The 15715-nt window shown below is 42.2% G+C and overlaps 2 protein-coding genes across 4 annotated transcripts in view; one reads left to right on the top strand and one right to left on the bottom strand.

The window, feature by feature from the left end:
- card19 (caspase recruitment domain family, member 19) overlaps window positions 1-1670 on the top strand; it is a 131205-nt gene extending 129535 nt beyond the window's left edge. For all 3 annotated transcript variants that reach the window (XR_009506771.1, XR_009506769.1, XM_059944126.1), the window contains one exon: window positions 1196-1670. Coding sequence is in view for 1 of the 3 variants with exons in the window: in XM_059944126.1 (XP_059800109.1) it covers window positions 1196-1205 (10 nt within the window). In the remaining 2 variants the exon portion in view is untranslated. The remainder of the gene's footprint in view (window positions 1-1195) is intronic.
- The window catches only part of ninj1 (ninjurin 1), a 56609-nt gene extending 43927 nt beyond the window's left edge, over window positions 1-12682 (bottom strand). Inside the window, exon 1 of the mRNA XM_059944127.1 lies at window positions 12404-12682. Within this exon, the coding sequence (XP_059800110.1) occupies window positions 12404-12595 (192 nt within the window). The 5' untranslated portion in view covers window positions 12596-12682. The remainder of the gene's footprint in view (window positions 1-12403) is intronic.
- Between the last annotated feature and the right edge of the window lie 3033 nt (window positions 12683-15715).

Below are 15715 nucleotides of genomic sequence, written 5' to 3'. Positions count from 1 at the left end.
TCAAACCTCCGCTGCCTTGTGGATATATCCATTTATGGGGAAGGATTTGGGAAAAATACAGAGCTGGAATCTCTAAGGCAGTCCTACATTGAGTTCCACGCAGACTGACAACTCCTGTGGCAGTGCTGGTGCCAAACTGTTCCAGTATCTGCCGTTCCTTTGGGTTCATCAGGTGCATGGCGAGGGGGAGCCTGCTTACAAGGGCAATAGCTTGCTCACCATATTGTAGTGCCTTGGCTTGCATATCCAGACAGCTGGGACGCAACATCCATAGTTGACCCTGACCAACAGAGGCCTCACTCATTCACGCACACTTCCTTTCCCCTTCAATGCACCTGCAAATAGTCGTGTTTTGTTCCAAGTTCACTTTCTCCTCGGGGTGTAATAAGCACTTTCTCCCTCTTGTTGCAAGAAAGAGTTAAGGTAATTTGAATACATTCTACACTTAGTGAACATAAACCTTTTGTAGTCAAATAAAAAAACTGCAGATGCTAGCATCAGGTACAGAAATCAAAATGCTGGAGGAGCACTCTGGGTCTCATGGAGGGAAATGGATAGTGGGCATTCCTTAAGCAATACCAAGAGAGATGAAACATCGTAAAGAATTCTATTTAATTTTTTTTAAAGTTCATATCTTTGTGCTGAATCATTAGTGTATAAATGTAAAATAATTGTATACTCTGGCACAAACATTTCTTATCTTCTGTCTTAATACTCAATTTCCATTTCAAGATCCTTGATCGTTTTGTCATATCAGTTTTTATCAGTTGAGAACATATGTAAGAAAACTCATGGTTTCTATAAACAACAGACCCAAAGGAGCAAGAAGTTCTATGCAAATGGAAAATGACTAAAATAAATACACATTAGCTTACATGGTTCAACAACATTTATAAAGTTGTCTTTGTTTAGTTGACTAAGCCCAAACTATAGTGCAATCAACTTTTTCAGAGCAGATAGCCAATTGCAGCAGCTACTTAACATGGAGCAGTAAAAAACTATTAACTCCTAATAGCAGGGGATATTTTCTGTTGTGTTTTTAATATTTCAGCAATATTTGAGTAATATTGTAAATATATTGTTTGAAGAGGGCGGAGCAAAGTTAAGATGGCGCTAAACAGCGACTCCTTTGCTTGCATCTTCTGAATCAGTTCTATGTCTATCTTTGATGTCTCTTTTTTTTTCCTTTTTCAAGGTTCTTTTGAAGACCCTGACCTGGAGTTACACACTGGCTTCAGGTCTTTGCGGAAATGGGTCCCGCTCTCACGATCAGCCGTTTTTTTGAAATCCCAAGGATGTGGTCTGGAAGACCAGCGCACCTTCAAGGTGCCGGATTTTCGTGGCTCTGGGGAAGTGCTGATTCAAGACTGGTGCCCCTGACTGAGGCATCGCAGGAGAACACGGAACATTGGGAGCTGTGCGTCCAGAGACCTGAGCAGATTCTCTGGGTGCAGGGCTCGGAAAACATCATAAATCAGCTTGTTATGTCTCCCCGCTCGCTGTGAAACGGGGACACCTCTTTTTCCCTTATTAGGGAGAGAGAAAGAGAGTGTCTCTGGTATGTTGAATTACCAGGTGAATGAGCAGTCTTTGGGATACTGCAAGTCTCTTTATTGATGCTTTGCTTCATGCTTGAGTGCTCGGTGGAGAGTGCCGATGCTTTTGCTGGTTGGGGGGTAAGTGGGGGGTTGTCGCCTAACTGCTGTTTGTGTGTGGGAGAGGGGAGCTGGAGGGGGGGAGATTTGGGGTTCTAATGTTTAACTGTCATTCATTCTTTGGGGCACTCCTCTGTTTTTGTGGACGGTTGCAAAGAAAAAGAATTGCAGGATGTATATTGTGTACATTTCTCTGACATTAAATGTATCTACCTACTAAGCATTCTTTTGTTTGATTAAATAATTTATTATGGGTTATGTGTAGAAGTAAGTGAATGGCATATGTCATTATGCCACCATGTCATACATGCACCTCTAACTTAAGTAAAGGCGAAATAGACACATATTACCTCCCAGCTCCACGTTTTGCTTTCAATTAGTTTTATCTTTCGGAGTTACAGTAGCAACAAGGAAGATTTAAACGAACCTGAGAAGACTACTTACCTGTTGAAGCGCAGTGCGAAGTTTGAGCTTAAAAAAAATGCAGCGAGACATACAAGTTTTTAAAAAGCGCAGCAAGACATTTCTGGTTTTTTGAAAGCGCAGTGAGACTTTTAAGTTTAAAAAAAGCGCAGCACATGCTTCTTCAGGAAGGTATAGAGAAGATAAGAGTTTAAAAAAGGTAGAAAACTGACAAAATTCAAGGGTTCATAAACAGTGAGTACTGGGAGATATAATAACAACTTTTAAAATGCAGAAGTGGCTGGTACATTGCAGATAAGTGCGTTTGATTGCAGAAGAGATAAGTGTAATATGTATACTGAGGGAATCGAGCAGTATTTTGAAGCAAATTAAATAGCTAATGCAAAGTGAGTGCCAGTTTTGCTGAGTACAATAGGTAGAAAATCATACAGTTAGGTAATTGCTTCAACCAAACCAGTCAAAATGAGCTTTGCTGATATTGTGAAAGTAATGCAAGGATATTTGGAACCAAAACCATTGTTGATTGCAGAACACTTTAGGTTTTTTTTTAAAAGAGAGGAATCAAAAGGAAAGGGAATCCATTTCAGCTTATCTGCCTGAACTAAATAAGTTGTCTAAGCATTGTCAGTTCAGTTTAGTGATGGGCTTAATAATTCACAGAGAGTTCATTTAGTTTGTGGAGTGTTACAAGAAAGTGTTCAAACACAGCTCCTAAATGGGGCAAACTTGCATTTAAAAGACTAGTTGAATTTGCTGTATCAATGGAAACAACAGACAGAGAGGCATTTGAGTTGCAGTCAGGAATGAAAGTGAGCATGAACAAAATAGCAATGTCTAAACAGAAACCATGCTGGCCAGACAAATTGCATTACTGTCATGGCAGGGGTTTACATACACCAGACCAGTACAGGCTAAAGGACAAAACTTGCAGAAAATGCAACAAAGTAGGACATGTGCATAGAGTATGTTGGGCAGGCAAAAATAAATGGACTGCACAGAGAAGAGAAAAAGATGAAACGCCAAGTTGCAGTCACAAAAAGAACACTCATCTGCAAGCTGTGGATGAAAAATCTCATAATGAGGAGGGTGACACAGGGCTGGGTAGCCTTGAAATTTACAATGTGAAAACTAACACAAGACAAGCAATATAGCTTACACCAGAAATGAATGGAAAATTAATTAAAATGGAATTGGACACTGGCTCAGCTGTTTCAGTCATTCCATAAAGTGAGTTTGAAAGTGACGAACTGAAGCTTGCAGATATCCAACAGTAGAGAACTTACAACCTGTGGGAATGACATTCATAACAGTTAAATAAAACATCCAAGAAGCAATACTGGTCTTGTATGGGGCAAAAACAGGAGGGTCAGCATTGTGGGGTCACAATTGGCTGAGACAACTACAAATTGATTAGAGATCCATCCACCATTTGCATGTCACATCCCTGCAATAGAGTCAACTCAAGTGAAATATGAAGGGTACTGGATGACGCCACAGTGGTGCTCGGCAATGGCATTGGAAAACTCAAACATATCAAGGATAAAATTCTGTTAAATGAAAATGCCACACCCAAATTTTACAAACCCATCAGATTCCTTATGCCATCCGTGAGTTAAATCACAACGAGGCTGAAGGAGTTCTTTCCGAGGTTGAGTGGAGCCCATGGGCAACACCGGTGGCCTCAGTAGCCAAGAAGAATGGGTCTGTCCGGATCTGTGGTGATTTGAGTTCACCATCAACTTAGTACTGAAGGTAGATCAATGCCCTTGTCCAGGATAAAGGATATCTTTGTAAACTTTTTGAAGGAAAACACTTCAGCAAAATAGACTTAGCTGAGACCCACCTACTGATGGAGATGAAAGAAGAGTCCAAAATATTTCTCACCAAAAACACTCACAATGGGTTTTATCACTATAAACTGATGTGGTAACCTACCAAAAACCAGAATGACGCTCCCCAAGCTCTGTGCAAATGGCAACAGTAAAGAAACCTGCCCCTACTCCTCAATCACCCAGAGTTGCATTTGTTTCTCTCCTCACTTCTCACTGAGTGTAGGCTTACAAAGACTGCAGTCCGATCAGGGGTGCTCTCCATTCTAACCCTATAATAGGCTTATTTTTAGAGTAGCATCTGCACCTGCATACTGGCAACAAGCTGTGAACTGGGTGATGCAAGGCTGTCCAGGTACTCAGTGATACCCGGTTGACATCATTGTCACCACCAAAGATGACAAGAAACATTTTCAAAATTACATGACAGTGTTAAAAAGGTTAGATTATGGGCTCAGAGCACAATGCAACAAGAGTGATTTCTTTAAACCACACATCCTACAATGGCACACCACTGACACATGAGGAGTACACAAGTGTGCTGAGAAAATTCAAGCCATGGTGGATGCCACAAGGCCAAAGGTCATGTCACAGTTGCGGTCCTTTTTGGAATCTGTCAATTACTATAAAAAGGTTCCTGCTGAACACAGCTACCATGATCCATCCCTTAAACTCATTACAACACAGTGAGATGAAATGGCAATGAACAAAGCAGTGTGAGGTGACTTTCCAAATCAGAATCAGACTTTAATCGCCAAGTACCTGTGCACATACAAGGAATTTACTTCCGGCAGATGTTGTCTCTCCGCTCATAACAATAATAATGATAAATATAAATGAAAATATAGATTATACATACAAGTAGTGCAATCCAAGTAATAGTTAGCCGACAGTTAACCGGCAGTTAACTGTTCAGCAAAGTGACCGCAGTAGGGAAAAAACTTCTCCAGTGCCTATTAGTCTTAGTCTGGAGGGATCTGAAGCACCTACCAGATGGAAGCAGTTCAAACAGTCCATGCGCAGGATGGAAGGAGTCCTTTATGATGTTCCCCGCCCTCTTCTTCAACCTGGAAGAGTACAGGTCCACAATAGAGGGCAGGGAGGCTCCAATGATGTGCTAAGCAAATGGTGATGTCAGACATTGTACTTACACATTATGATCCACATCACCCCGTGAAGTTTACCTGTGCTGTCTTGTCTCATGGTATAGGTGCAGTAATGTCACATGCAATGAGTTATAGAGTGAACGCCCCATAGCCTTTGCGTCAAGTTCCCTTAGCGTTGCGGGGAAAAGTTACGCACAGATTCACTGAGAGGCCTTGAGTCTGGTTTGAAGTGTACAATGTTTCAATCTGTACTTATATGGGAGAGAATTTACCCTCATTACTGATCATCAATCATCACAGCAGCAGCATGAGTGCAGGGATGGCTGCTTTCTTGGAGGTCACAATTACAAGAACAAGTTCAAGAGGAAAACTAAACATGGAAATAGTGATAGACTGCTCTGTTTACTCTTGGAAAAGGAAGAATCTGAAAAATTTACAGAAGTGGATACTCCTCTTAACACATTCTCTCCAAAGCAAATCAAAAGTCTCCCTATAACAGCGAAGGTGATCCAAAGGGAAACCGTGAAATTCCCCACACTGCCTCAGGTCCACATGACAACCCAAAATGGCTGGAATGTGCAGCAAAAATTCCAGTTCCCCCAGCACTTTTACCAGCATTGGGATGAATTTGCTCTTGATAGAGGTGGCCTTATCTGGAGATTGAGAAGTGTTGTATCATCCAAGCTGGGTGTCAAGATCTCTGAGGATTTAACCTAGTCCCAACATATCGATGCATTTATACAGAAGGCAAGACAGTGGCTATACTTATTTAGGAGTTTGAAGAGATTTGGCATGTGAACAAATACACTCAAACACTTCTATAGCTGTACCATGGAGAGCATTCTGACAGGCTGTATCGCTGTCTGGACTACAGCACAGGACCGAAGGAAGCTGCAGAAGGTTGTAAATCTAGTCAGCACCATCTTGGGTACTATCCTACAAAGTACCTAGGATGTCTTCAGGGAGCCGTGTCTCGGAAAGGCAGCGTCCATTATTAAGGACCTCCAGCACCCAGGGAATACTCTTTTCTCACTGTTACTGTCAGGTAGGAGGTACAGAAGCCTGAAGGCACACTCTCAGCGATTCAGGAACAGCTTCTTCCCCTCTGCCATCCAATTACTAAATGGGCATTTAATCTTTGGACGCTACGTCACTTTTTAAAAAATATACAGTATTTCTGTTTTTGCATGTTTTTAAAAATCTATTCAACATACGTATAGTATAATTGATTTACTTGTTTATTTATTATTACTTTTAATTTATTATTATTACTTTTTTTCATTGCTAGATTATGTATTGTATTGAACTGCTGCTGCTAAATTAACAAATTTCACCTCACATGACGGTGATGATAAACTTAATTCTGGTTCTGTGAGCTAAAGTGTTAGAGGAGCTACATGCCAGTTATCTGTGTGTGCTCAAAGTGAAAGCCTTGGCTCAAAGCTTTATCTGGTGACCTGGGATAGATGGAGTAGCTTGCCATGCACTGTTCGGGATGCCAACACAATCCAAAGAAAGATGTCCAGGGCTGTCAAAACCACTTCCTGCAGTCCCAGAGTCAACTCCTACAACCACCAAGGAGGAGGCCCCAGAACCTCAGATTGTTTCACAACCACAAGTCCCTCCTGCCAAACTGAGTAACTCCCATTGCCAAAAAATCCCCTAAGAGTAAAAATTCCTCTACTGTGACTAAATCTTTGGACCTGAATGGAACAATTTAAAATGTGCTATGCTGCGGATGTCAATGGCGTACTGTAGTTGTATTATATATTTATGTTTGTAAACATTCTTTGTTTTTACAAATATACATAAAGGTATGTGAATGCATATGTCATTACGCCACCGTGTCATACGTGCACAAGTAAATACAAAGTACACACTCATTTTCTCCTCACTCCATGCTTTTCTTTCAATTAGTTTTATGTTTTGGAGTTAACAAACATAGCTCTTTCATTTCTTCCAGTGAAGCACTTGTGCATTATTCATTCAGAAAATAATATCAAATATCATCAGAGACAATAGTTAAAAATAAGCAAACAGAATGAAATTGTGGGAGGCCTACTGACACAGTGAAGTGAACCAGAGACAGAGAGTGACAGACAAGTTAAATTGGAGACTGGACTAAGAAAGACTGAAATACAAAGAGAGAAAGAGAGAAGAGGGAGGGAGAAGGGAATTCAAGTAGATATGGAAAGTGAGAACATGGATGAGGTAGTGTACAAGGTGGGCGGAGGGGGGGGGGTGGTGGTGGTGGACAGTGACTTCAGGCACATCCAGATCAATAGCAAACTCCAGACTAGAAAAAAAGTCAAGGTCAAATACAGCAATACCTTACAAGGTTAAAAAAAAATCAGAGAGAGAATGAAGCTTTTGGAGGATTTCAGGAAGACAATCAATATACTTTTTACTACCATGGCTTTGAGCAGTGCCAAGAGAGATGCAACCTCATAAAGAATACTATTTTCTTTTTTAAAAATTCAACACTACCTTACACAACTTTGTGCGAAGCAGAGTAAAGACTACTGCTTAAAAACTGTGTAGGTGGAAGATTATGAAAAGGGAGGTCTTGTATGACAAAATCAGCAGAGAGGGTAAGAGCTTACGAACCAAAGCGTATTCCAACCACTGCAGGTTCAATGCCCACTGATCAAATCTGATAAACTAAAAAATGGCTTAATCCTATTACTGTGATAAAGTGGCAGCAGGTCATGTTTTCAGCTTCATGATTTGTGGCTCAAACTTATCCCATGGCTCTGGTTTTAGATCTCCCATCAACACTGCTCTCTGACCACTGGATCAAATTTCATCAGAGAGACTCGAGCACAAATATTAAGGTTGGCGTACAGCCTTACGATGAGATGATGTCTTATCTATAGTCCTGGGAGGATGTAAAAACTATTTTCAACAACAAAAGGGATTTTGTCCCTGTTCTCTTGGCCAACATTCAGCTATCACATTGTTGTCTGTCAGGATGTATGAACTTACATTGTGAGAAATTAGAATATATTCAGAAGGCTGGAGATACTTTAGAACGTTCTGAAAGGGGCTGAATGGTGAAATTTAAATACAGTAGAACTCTAATAACCTGGCACCCGATGATTTGGGAATTCTGATTTTGCATCTGGCTCACTAGCTGATGCTTCTTGCTCTCATTTCTCACGCACGGAGGGCCCTGGTTCCCACAACTCCTTCCCATTCACTCACACCCCAGTTCCCACACTCCATGTCCACTCACCACAGAACTGGTTCCCACATTCACTTTCCACTCCCAGGGCTCCAATTCCCACAATCCCATGCCATGCACTGGAGCTCTGGTTCCCGGGTTCCCTCTTCACTCACCATGGCCCAACTGCCCACATTCCCTTCCGACTTAGTCGTAGTGTTTCACTTTGCGCTGTCAACTTGAGGGGTTGAGGGAAAGTCAATCCAGAGTCCCGTGAAGAAAGATTACTGCACCAGGCCTGTAAATGCTTTCCAAATGCCACTGTGGATGGATTCCCATCTTCAACATATTAAGATAGTGATTGCCAGCTCCTTTTGAGGCTTGGTTCAGTAAGTCCTTGCATTCAGCTGGTCCAGCGCATATAACTGATCCTGCAGCCTGACAGAGAAGGATCTGAGGGGTGAGGATCAGAGTAGTAACTCTGAGGTAGACCAGTTTGCCTACCCACCTAAGTTGTGCCCTCATTGTGCAGCTTACTGCTGTTTTGTCCAGGGCTAGATAGCATATGCTGGCCTTGTCAACAGTGCCCAGATTCCGAAAATGAATTTAGAGAAAAAAAATCTAGACGGAGGGCACTTGCAAACCATATTCTCTGACTAACTAATTAGTGTCCCCTTGCTTTTCATGTTATCCCACTAAAGCTCTACTTGTGCAGCAACAGGATAATGGTATTAAAAATTACCATCGACACAATAAATTGGAATTGGATTTAATTACTATGGGAAATATTAGCTTCAGTTCTACAAAGCAAGCCAGGCAGATGAATGAGTCACACCTTAAAAAGCTATATAGTGTCAGTAGCACAATAGAACTTATTTTGCTGAGACATTGTGTGATATTTTAAAAAGTTGAACTTTTGTTACTGAAGCACCACATGCAGTTTACAGCAGCTTCAACACCTTGGATATGAGTTCTGGCTCTTTGAATTGGATGTAATTTCCGCTCTGCTTTAAAAATGCAGTTTATATTCTAGGAAGTATTAAAAGTATGTCCCGGCATCTACTTATTTATTGAGATATGGCATCAAATAGGCCCTTCCAGCCCTCTGCGCCACAGTGCCCTGCAGTCCCCCAATTTAATCCTAGCCTAATCACGGGACAATTTACAATGATGAAATTAACCTACCAACCAGTATGTCTTTGTACTGTGGAAGGAAACCGGAGCACACAGAGGAAAATCACATGGTCATGGGGAGAACATTACTCTGCGGGACTTGAACCCGGGTCACCTGTACCGTAAAATGTTGTGCTAACCACTACGCCAGCGTACTGCCCCCCCCCCCGCCCCCATCGTTCACTGGATTTCAATGCGATCTGCAAGCACTAAGCCTCTTCTGTTGGACTGAAGTTGATCATTAGCTCACGACTGATGGGAATTTGTTTGGGCACAAAATCAGGTGCTGAGCAGTTTTCCTTGCCTCTAAAATCTCTGTGTCATCAACAAATATAAATCTATCTGCATTTGTGAAAGCTTCTGTTGTCGGTTATGTTGCAGTGAGCCAAAAGGCAGCACATAAGCACTCTGGCTTCTATTCCATCACCCCGTATTTTCTACCACACCCTCTGCTTTCCTCCACTACCTCTTATGGAAAGTCCCTTTACTCAGCTTGTGATTTTAAGAAGAGTATTTTCTTTTTATTTGACAGCTACTGCCATTCTTTACTATAAAATTTTAAGGGAAAATGTCCCTACTGGACAATTAAAGTTTTGATTTTTCTGTTAATGATCCGGTGATGAGAAATCCTCTTTCCAGTTCTGGCTCCCTCTTTAAAACCATGACCTGTCTTTCTTAAATACAACTTCTCTTTATGGGCTTACTGCACAGCCAGGCTACTTCATGAGTCAGTGTGGGAAACTACACAGCCAAGACACTACTTAGTTTGTTCACATGGTTCACACAAACCACCAAAGAAAGCAAATTCCCAGTATTTCTACCCATTCTGAATAGAATTATGCTTTGAAATTTTGATGCCCATGTATTGTAAAAAAGTAGCATCAGAATTTAAAGTCAGCTGGGGGGGGGGGAGGGTGACGGAGAAACTAATTTACCAGCATTAAATGACAGTGGTGCAGCGGTAACACCGACGCGCTACAGCGGCAGCTGTAAGATCGGGGTTCACGTGCCGGCGTTATCTGTAAGGTGTTTGCACGCTCTCCCCGTGACCGTAAGCTCCAATTTCTTCCCATATTCCAAAGACTAGTGGTTAGGGTTAGTGAGTTGTGGGCATGCTGAGCAAGTGCCAGAAGTGTGGTGACACTTGTGGGCTGCCCAGTACAGCTGCCGCTGATTTGATTTAACACCAGCGCCGCAGTTCACAGTACGTTCCAATGTACATCCAACAAACAAAGCCAAACATTGACGGATAGCAACCATTGTTGGCACTCACCACTGCTCATTCTCTTCCACTGGAAATGTGAGCCTACAGATGTGAGAACAACTGACAGGTGATGTTCTTTTGCTCTTAAAGGGTAAGACAAATTTCAGCCCCACAATTTTCCAATCATGAAAGTTCTTACACATGCTCCATACAGATAATGATTCAAAGTCATCAAGTTTTTTACTGCCAAAAGATGCTGAAAATGATACTAGTTTGTGCTTCCTTAACACCAATTTCATTTAGGATCACTCATTTTTCTTTTCCATTCATTCATTTTTACATATTCATCAATTCTGATTTTCAGAAGATTTTGGGGAAGTCATTTGAGCTAAGTCCAGCATATTGTCTAAATCTTTTCAAGAACAGCTTTCGTAATTTAAAAAAAAACTTTAACTAAGGATAGGGATCAGCTGTGTATAATCTGTGAGCTAGTCTGATCAATGTGAAGTGATTGGTAAAGCTCAGAGAATAGCGGAGATAGTGGGACACCTGTTTGCCTAGAAATCTGGCAGCACCAGTGAAAGAACATTAGTCAACCAGTTTGTGGTGGGCTAGAGACCGTTTCCAGGAAATTCAGTGTAAATGGCGTCAACTGACAAAGGAAGAGATGACTTACGAGGATTTGGGGAATGCGGTCAACAGTTGGAGCATGTGATTGGTAGTTAACGGAGAGCTCGGAGTTGGTGGGATGAATCAGCTGATCACTAGGTTGGGGTAGCCAGTTTGCTCAGTAGATTAGGTGTTTTTTGAGGCCCATTAATCTTATACTTGCTCTAATCTACCCAACAACAATCCAACTAGTCCCTCTCCCCACTTTGTCACCCTCAACAGGTTTTGACATTTCCCTCAATGCCTCTATCTATTCTGATCGGACCCTTTGTGATTGTGAATATCACTATCCAATGCCTTTGCAACCTCCACTATTCTGAGAGGGGAAAATATTCAGGACTAGTCTCTTAGCCCCAGAAACAGTTCCTTGTATGTCTTCTATAAACATTCTCTAAAGCCTTCCTGTGTGAACTGGTAGCTGTACTCCAGTTATAGCTGAGCTGGTAAATATTTGTAAAGATGCAGTTGTACCCTTAAGTTTATATGGTTGTCTTCATTCTTCCTCCCAAAACGTACCACGGAGAATAGCTACATTAAGCTTCACCTGCTGCCTGCTTGCCCATTCACTAGCCTGTCTATATCTCCTTGAAGTCAACGACTTAACTTCCTCAGTTTATTATACTTCCAAAACCTATATATTAAAAAAATGGAAACGGTTTCCTATACATCGACGTGAAAGTTATTAATAGGCACTTAGAAAATCAGCGGAATTGTTTCTGAACCCAGTGGGAAGGGGCAAGTTGGCGGTGGGAACGCTAAACTAAAAGCAAACGTTCTTCGCTTCTCTGTTCCTGTCAATCAGCCAAGCTTCCATTCATGATACTGCTCTCTTTTGTTATGTAAGTTTGTTTTAATCACGGGCAATATTATGTCGATCGTTTACAAAGTCTGTGTATAACTCATAAAATCATATTTACCTTTTAAGAAACCCACTTTGGCTTTCCCTCACCAATCCACAAGGACTGTGAGTTCTTTCTCTAGTTGTCCTTTCAACATAAATTTCTATTTAGATTTCTTAATTGTGTTTAGACTCTTCAGAATGAAGAACATTTAATGGAAACACGACCTAACTGCTTCAGCGGACATGAGTCCTTCACTAGACAACCATGGTGCGGCCGAGCAGTGCTACGGGCTGCCAGATCCCCATCCCTCTCCCACCCGCGTCTCCGAGCGGCTCCTACCTCGGAACAGGAACCTGCTCTGTCGCCGTTCATGGGATTGTCCATTTCCATGTCTGCAGAGCCCATCGCCGCTTTCTGTCTGCGCCGTGCGTCCTCGGACCGCCTTCCTGCTCGCTGTGTAGCCCGCTCAAGTGCCCCGTCTCGACTGTGCCGGCCGACCTCGGCTGTGAGGGGCGCTCTATTAAGATGCATCCCTGCCTTTCGGTTTGCTGTCACCGCCCCGTTGGAAATTTTGCAATTCGGTTAACCGCTTGAGGACAAAATATCGAGACGGGCGTCTACACTTCCACAGACTTTCTAAGTTTAACGTGACATATGAATGTCATTTCCCAAAACTGGGAAATGTCCTCTGTTCTGTTCAACTGATTGGAAGACGTCGCATTTTTATAAAGATGTACATAATTGAACAGTAGATTACTTGCTGATTGTAAACTGCACTCCTCCTGCTGGTCAGTGAATGTTTTACTGCGTCTGAGAGTCAGTCGGAGAACACCACAACAGAGACACTGAGAAGCAGGCCCTTCGGTCCATTCAGTCCGTGCCAAACTTTTAATCTGCCTCGTCCCATCGACCTGCATCTGAACCATAGTCCTTCATACCCCTCCCATCAATGCAGCTATCTAAATTTCTTTTAAATGTTGATATCAAACCCATATCTACTTGTTCCACACTCTGAGTGAAGGACATTTCCATCATGTTCCCTTTGAACATTTCACCTTTCACCTTTAACCCATAGCCTCTAGTTCTAGTCTCACCCACCCTCTCTGGAAAAAGCCTGCTAGCATTTTCCCTATCTATACCCCTCATAATTGTGTATATCAAATTTTCTCTCATTCTCCTACACTCTAGGGAATAAAGTCCTAACCAGGTCCTCAAGCTCAGCAGCATCCTTTTAAATTTCCTCTGCACTCTGTCAATCTTACTGACACCTTTCCTGTCAGTAGGTGACCAGATCTGCACACAATACTCCAAATTAGGCCTCCTCTTATGCAACTTCAACATTACATCCCAACACCCGTACTCAGTACTTGGATTTATGAAGGCCAATGTGCCAAAAGCTTTCTTTATGATCCTACCAGTGATGGTAATTTCAAGGAATTATAGATCTGTATTCCCAGATTCCTCTGTCCTATTGCACAACTCAGTGCCCTAACACTCACCATGTAAGCCCTACCCTTGTCTGTCCTCACACTTAACTGCATTAAATTCCATCTGTCGTTTTTCAGCTTATTTTCCCAGTTAGTCCTGATCCAGCTTTGATAGCCTTCCTCACTGTCCACTGCATCTTCAATCTTGCTTTCATTCACAAATTTGCTGATCCATTTTACCATATTATTATCTAGATCGGTGATATAAATGACAAACAACAACAGCACTGATCCCTGTAGCACACCACTAGTCACAGGCCTCCAGTCAGAGAGGCAACCATTTATCATTCTCTGGCTTTTCTCACAAAGCCAGTGTCTAATCCAATTTACTACCTTATCTCGAATTCAAATGACTGATCTTTTATGACCAACCTCCCACGCAGGACCTTGCCAAATGCCTTGCTGAAGCCCATGTCGACAATATCCACTGTTTTGCCTTCACCAACCTTCCTGGTAACTTCCTCAAAAAGCTCTATTAGATTGGTTAGCCATGACCTACCATGCAAAGCCATGCTGATGATCGTTAACCTGTCCCTGTCTATCCAAATACTCGCATATCCACTCCCTTAGAATACCTTCCAATAGCTCATCTGCCACCAAAGTCAGGCTCAGCAGCCCATAATTTACCACTTTATTCTTAGAGCCTTTCTTAAACAATGGAGCAACATTAATTATCCCCCAGTCCTCCGGCGTCTCACTTGTGGCTACGGATTTTTACATATCTCTGCTAGGGTCCCTGCAATTTCTGCACGCCTCCCACGGGGTCTGAGGGAATATCTTGCCAGGCTCTGGAGAGTTATACACCCTAATTTGCCTCAAGACAGCAAATACCTCCTCCTCTGTAACCTGTATACTTCATAGCTGTCTTGCCTCACTTCTCTGTGTCAGTCCCCTGTGTAAATACAGATGCAAAATATGTATTTAAGATCTCCCCTATTTCTTTTGACTCCATGCATAGATGACCACTCTGATCTTCCAGTGGACCAAGTCTGTCCCTTGCTATCCATTGACTCTTAACATACCTGTCGAAGATCTTGATATTCTCCTTCACCCTGTCTGTTTTAGCAACTTCATGTCTTCTTTGAGCCCTCCCGATTTCCTTCTTAAGTGGCCTCTTGCATTTTTTATACTCCTCAAGTCCCTCATTTGCTCCTTTCTGCTATGCACCTTCTTCTTCTTAACCAAGGCCTTAATGTCTCTCGAAAGCCACGGTTCCCTAAATGCTGGGGAGCTAGTGCATTATGATGGAGCTGATTGAGTTTACAACATTCTGCACCTTTTTCCAATCCTGTGCAGTGCTCCCTCCATAGCAGATGGTGATGAACTAGTTAGACTGCTCTCCACTGTACATCTGTAGAAATATGTGAGAGCCTTTGGTGATATAACAAGCCCTCTCAAACTCCTAATGAAATACAGCTGCTGTTGTACCTTCTTTGTAATTGCATCAACATGTTGACACCAGAAACTTGAAACTGCTCAGCATTTCCGCTGCTAATCCCTCAATGAGGACTGGTGTATATTCCTTCAACTTCCCCTTCCTGAAGTCCACAATTAATTTATTGGTCTTACCAATGATGACTACAAGGTTGTTTTGAAACCACTCAATCAACTGATTTATCTCGCTCCTGTAGGCCTCATCATCACCATCTGAAATTCTGCCAGCAATAGCTGTATCATTGCCAAATAAATGGCGTTTGAGCTGCACCTAGCCGCACCATTATCACGAGAGACTACAGCAGTGGGCTAAGCATGCATCCTTGAGGTGCGCCAGTGTGGATTGTCAGCGAGGAGGAGATGTTATTTGAAATCTGCACTGGTTGTGGCCATCTGGTGAAGAAGTCAAGGATCCAGTTGCAGAGCGAGGTACAGAGGCCCAGTTTTTGGAGTTTGTTGATTAGAATTGAGGGCATGATTGTGTTGAATGCTGAGTTGTAATCAGTAAACAGCAGCTTGATGTAGCTAATGCTATTGTCTATGTGATCCAAGGCTGATGAGATTGCATCCACTGTAGACCTATTGTAACAACAGCAAATTGCAGCTGGTCCAACTCCTCTCTTGCTTAGGTAGGAATTAATTTTGGCCACAACCAGCCTCTCAAAGACGTGATTACAACTGGGTGATAGTCATTCAAGGCAGATACACCATTGTATCATTGTTGTCCTTT

This window comes from Hypanus sabinus, chromosome 19 (assembly GCF_030144855.1).
Source record: "Hypanus sabinus isolate sHypSab1 chromosome 19, sHypSab1.hap1, whole genome shotgun sequence".
In the NCBI taxonomy this organism is placed as follows: Eukaryota; Metazoa; Chordata; class Chondrichthyes; order Myliobatiformes; family Dasyatidae; genus Hypanus; species Hypanus sabinus.
The sequence above is the reverse complement of the archived record's forward strand: the minus strand, read 5'-3'. Positions and strand labels throughout refer to the sequence as shown.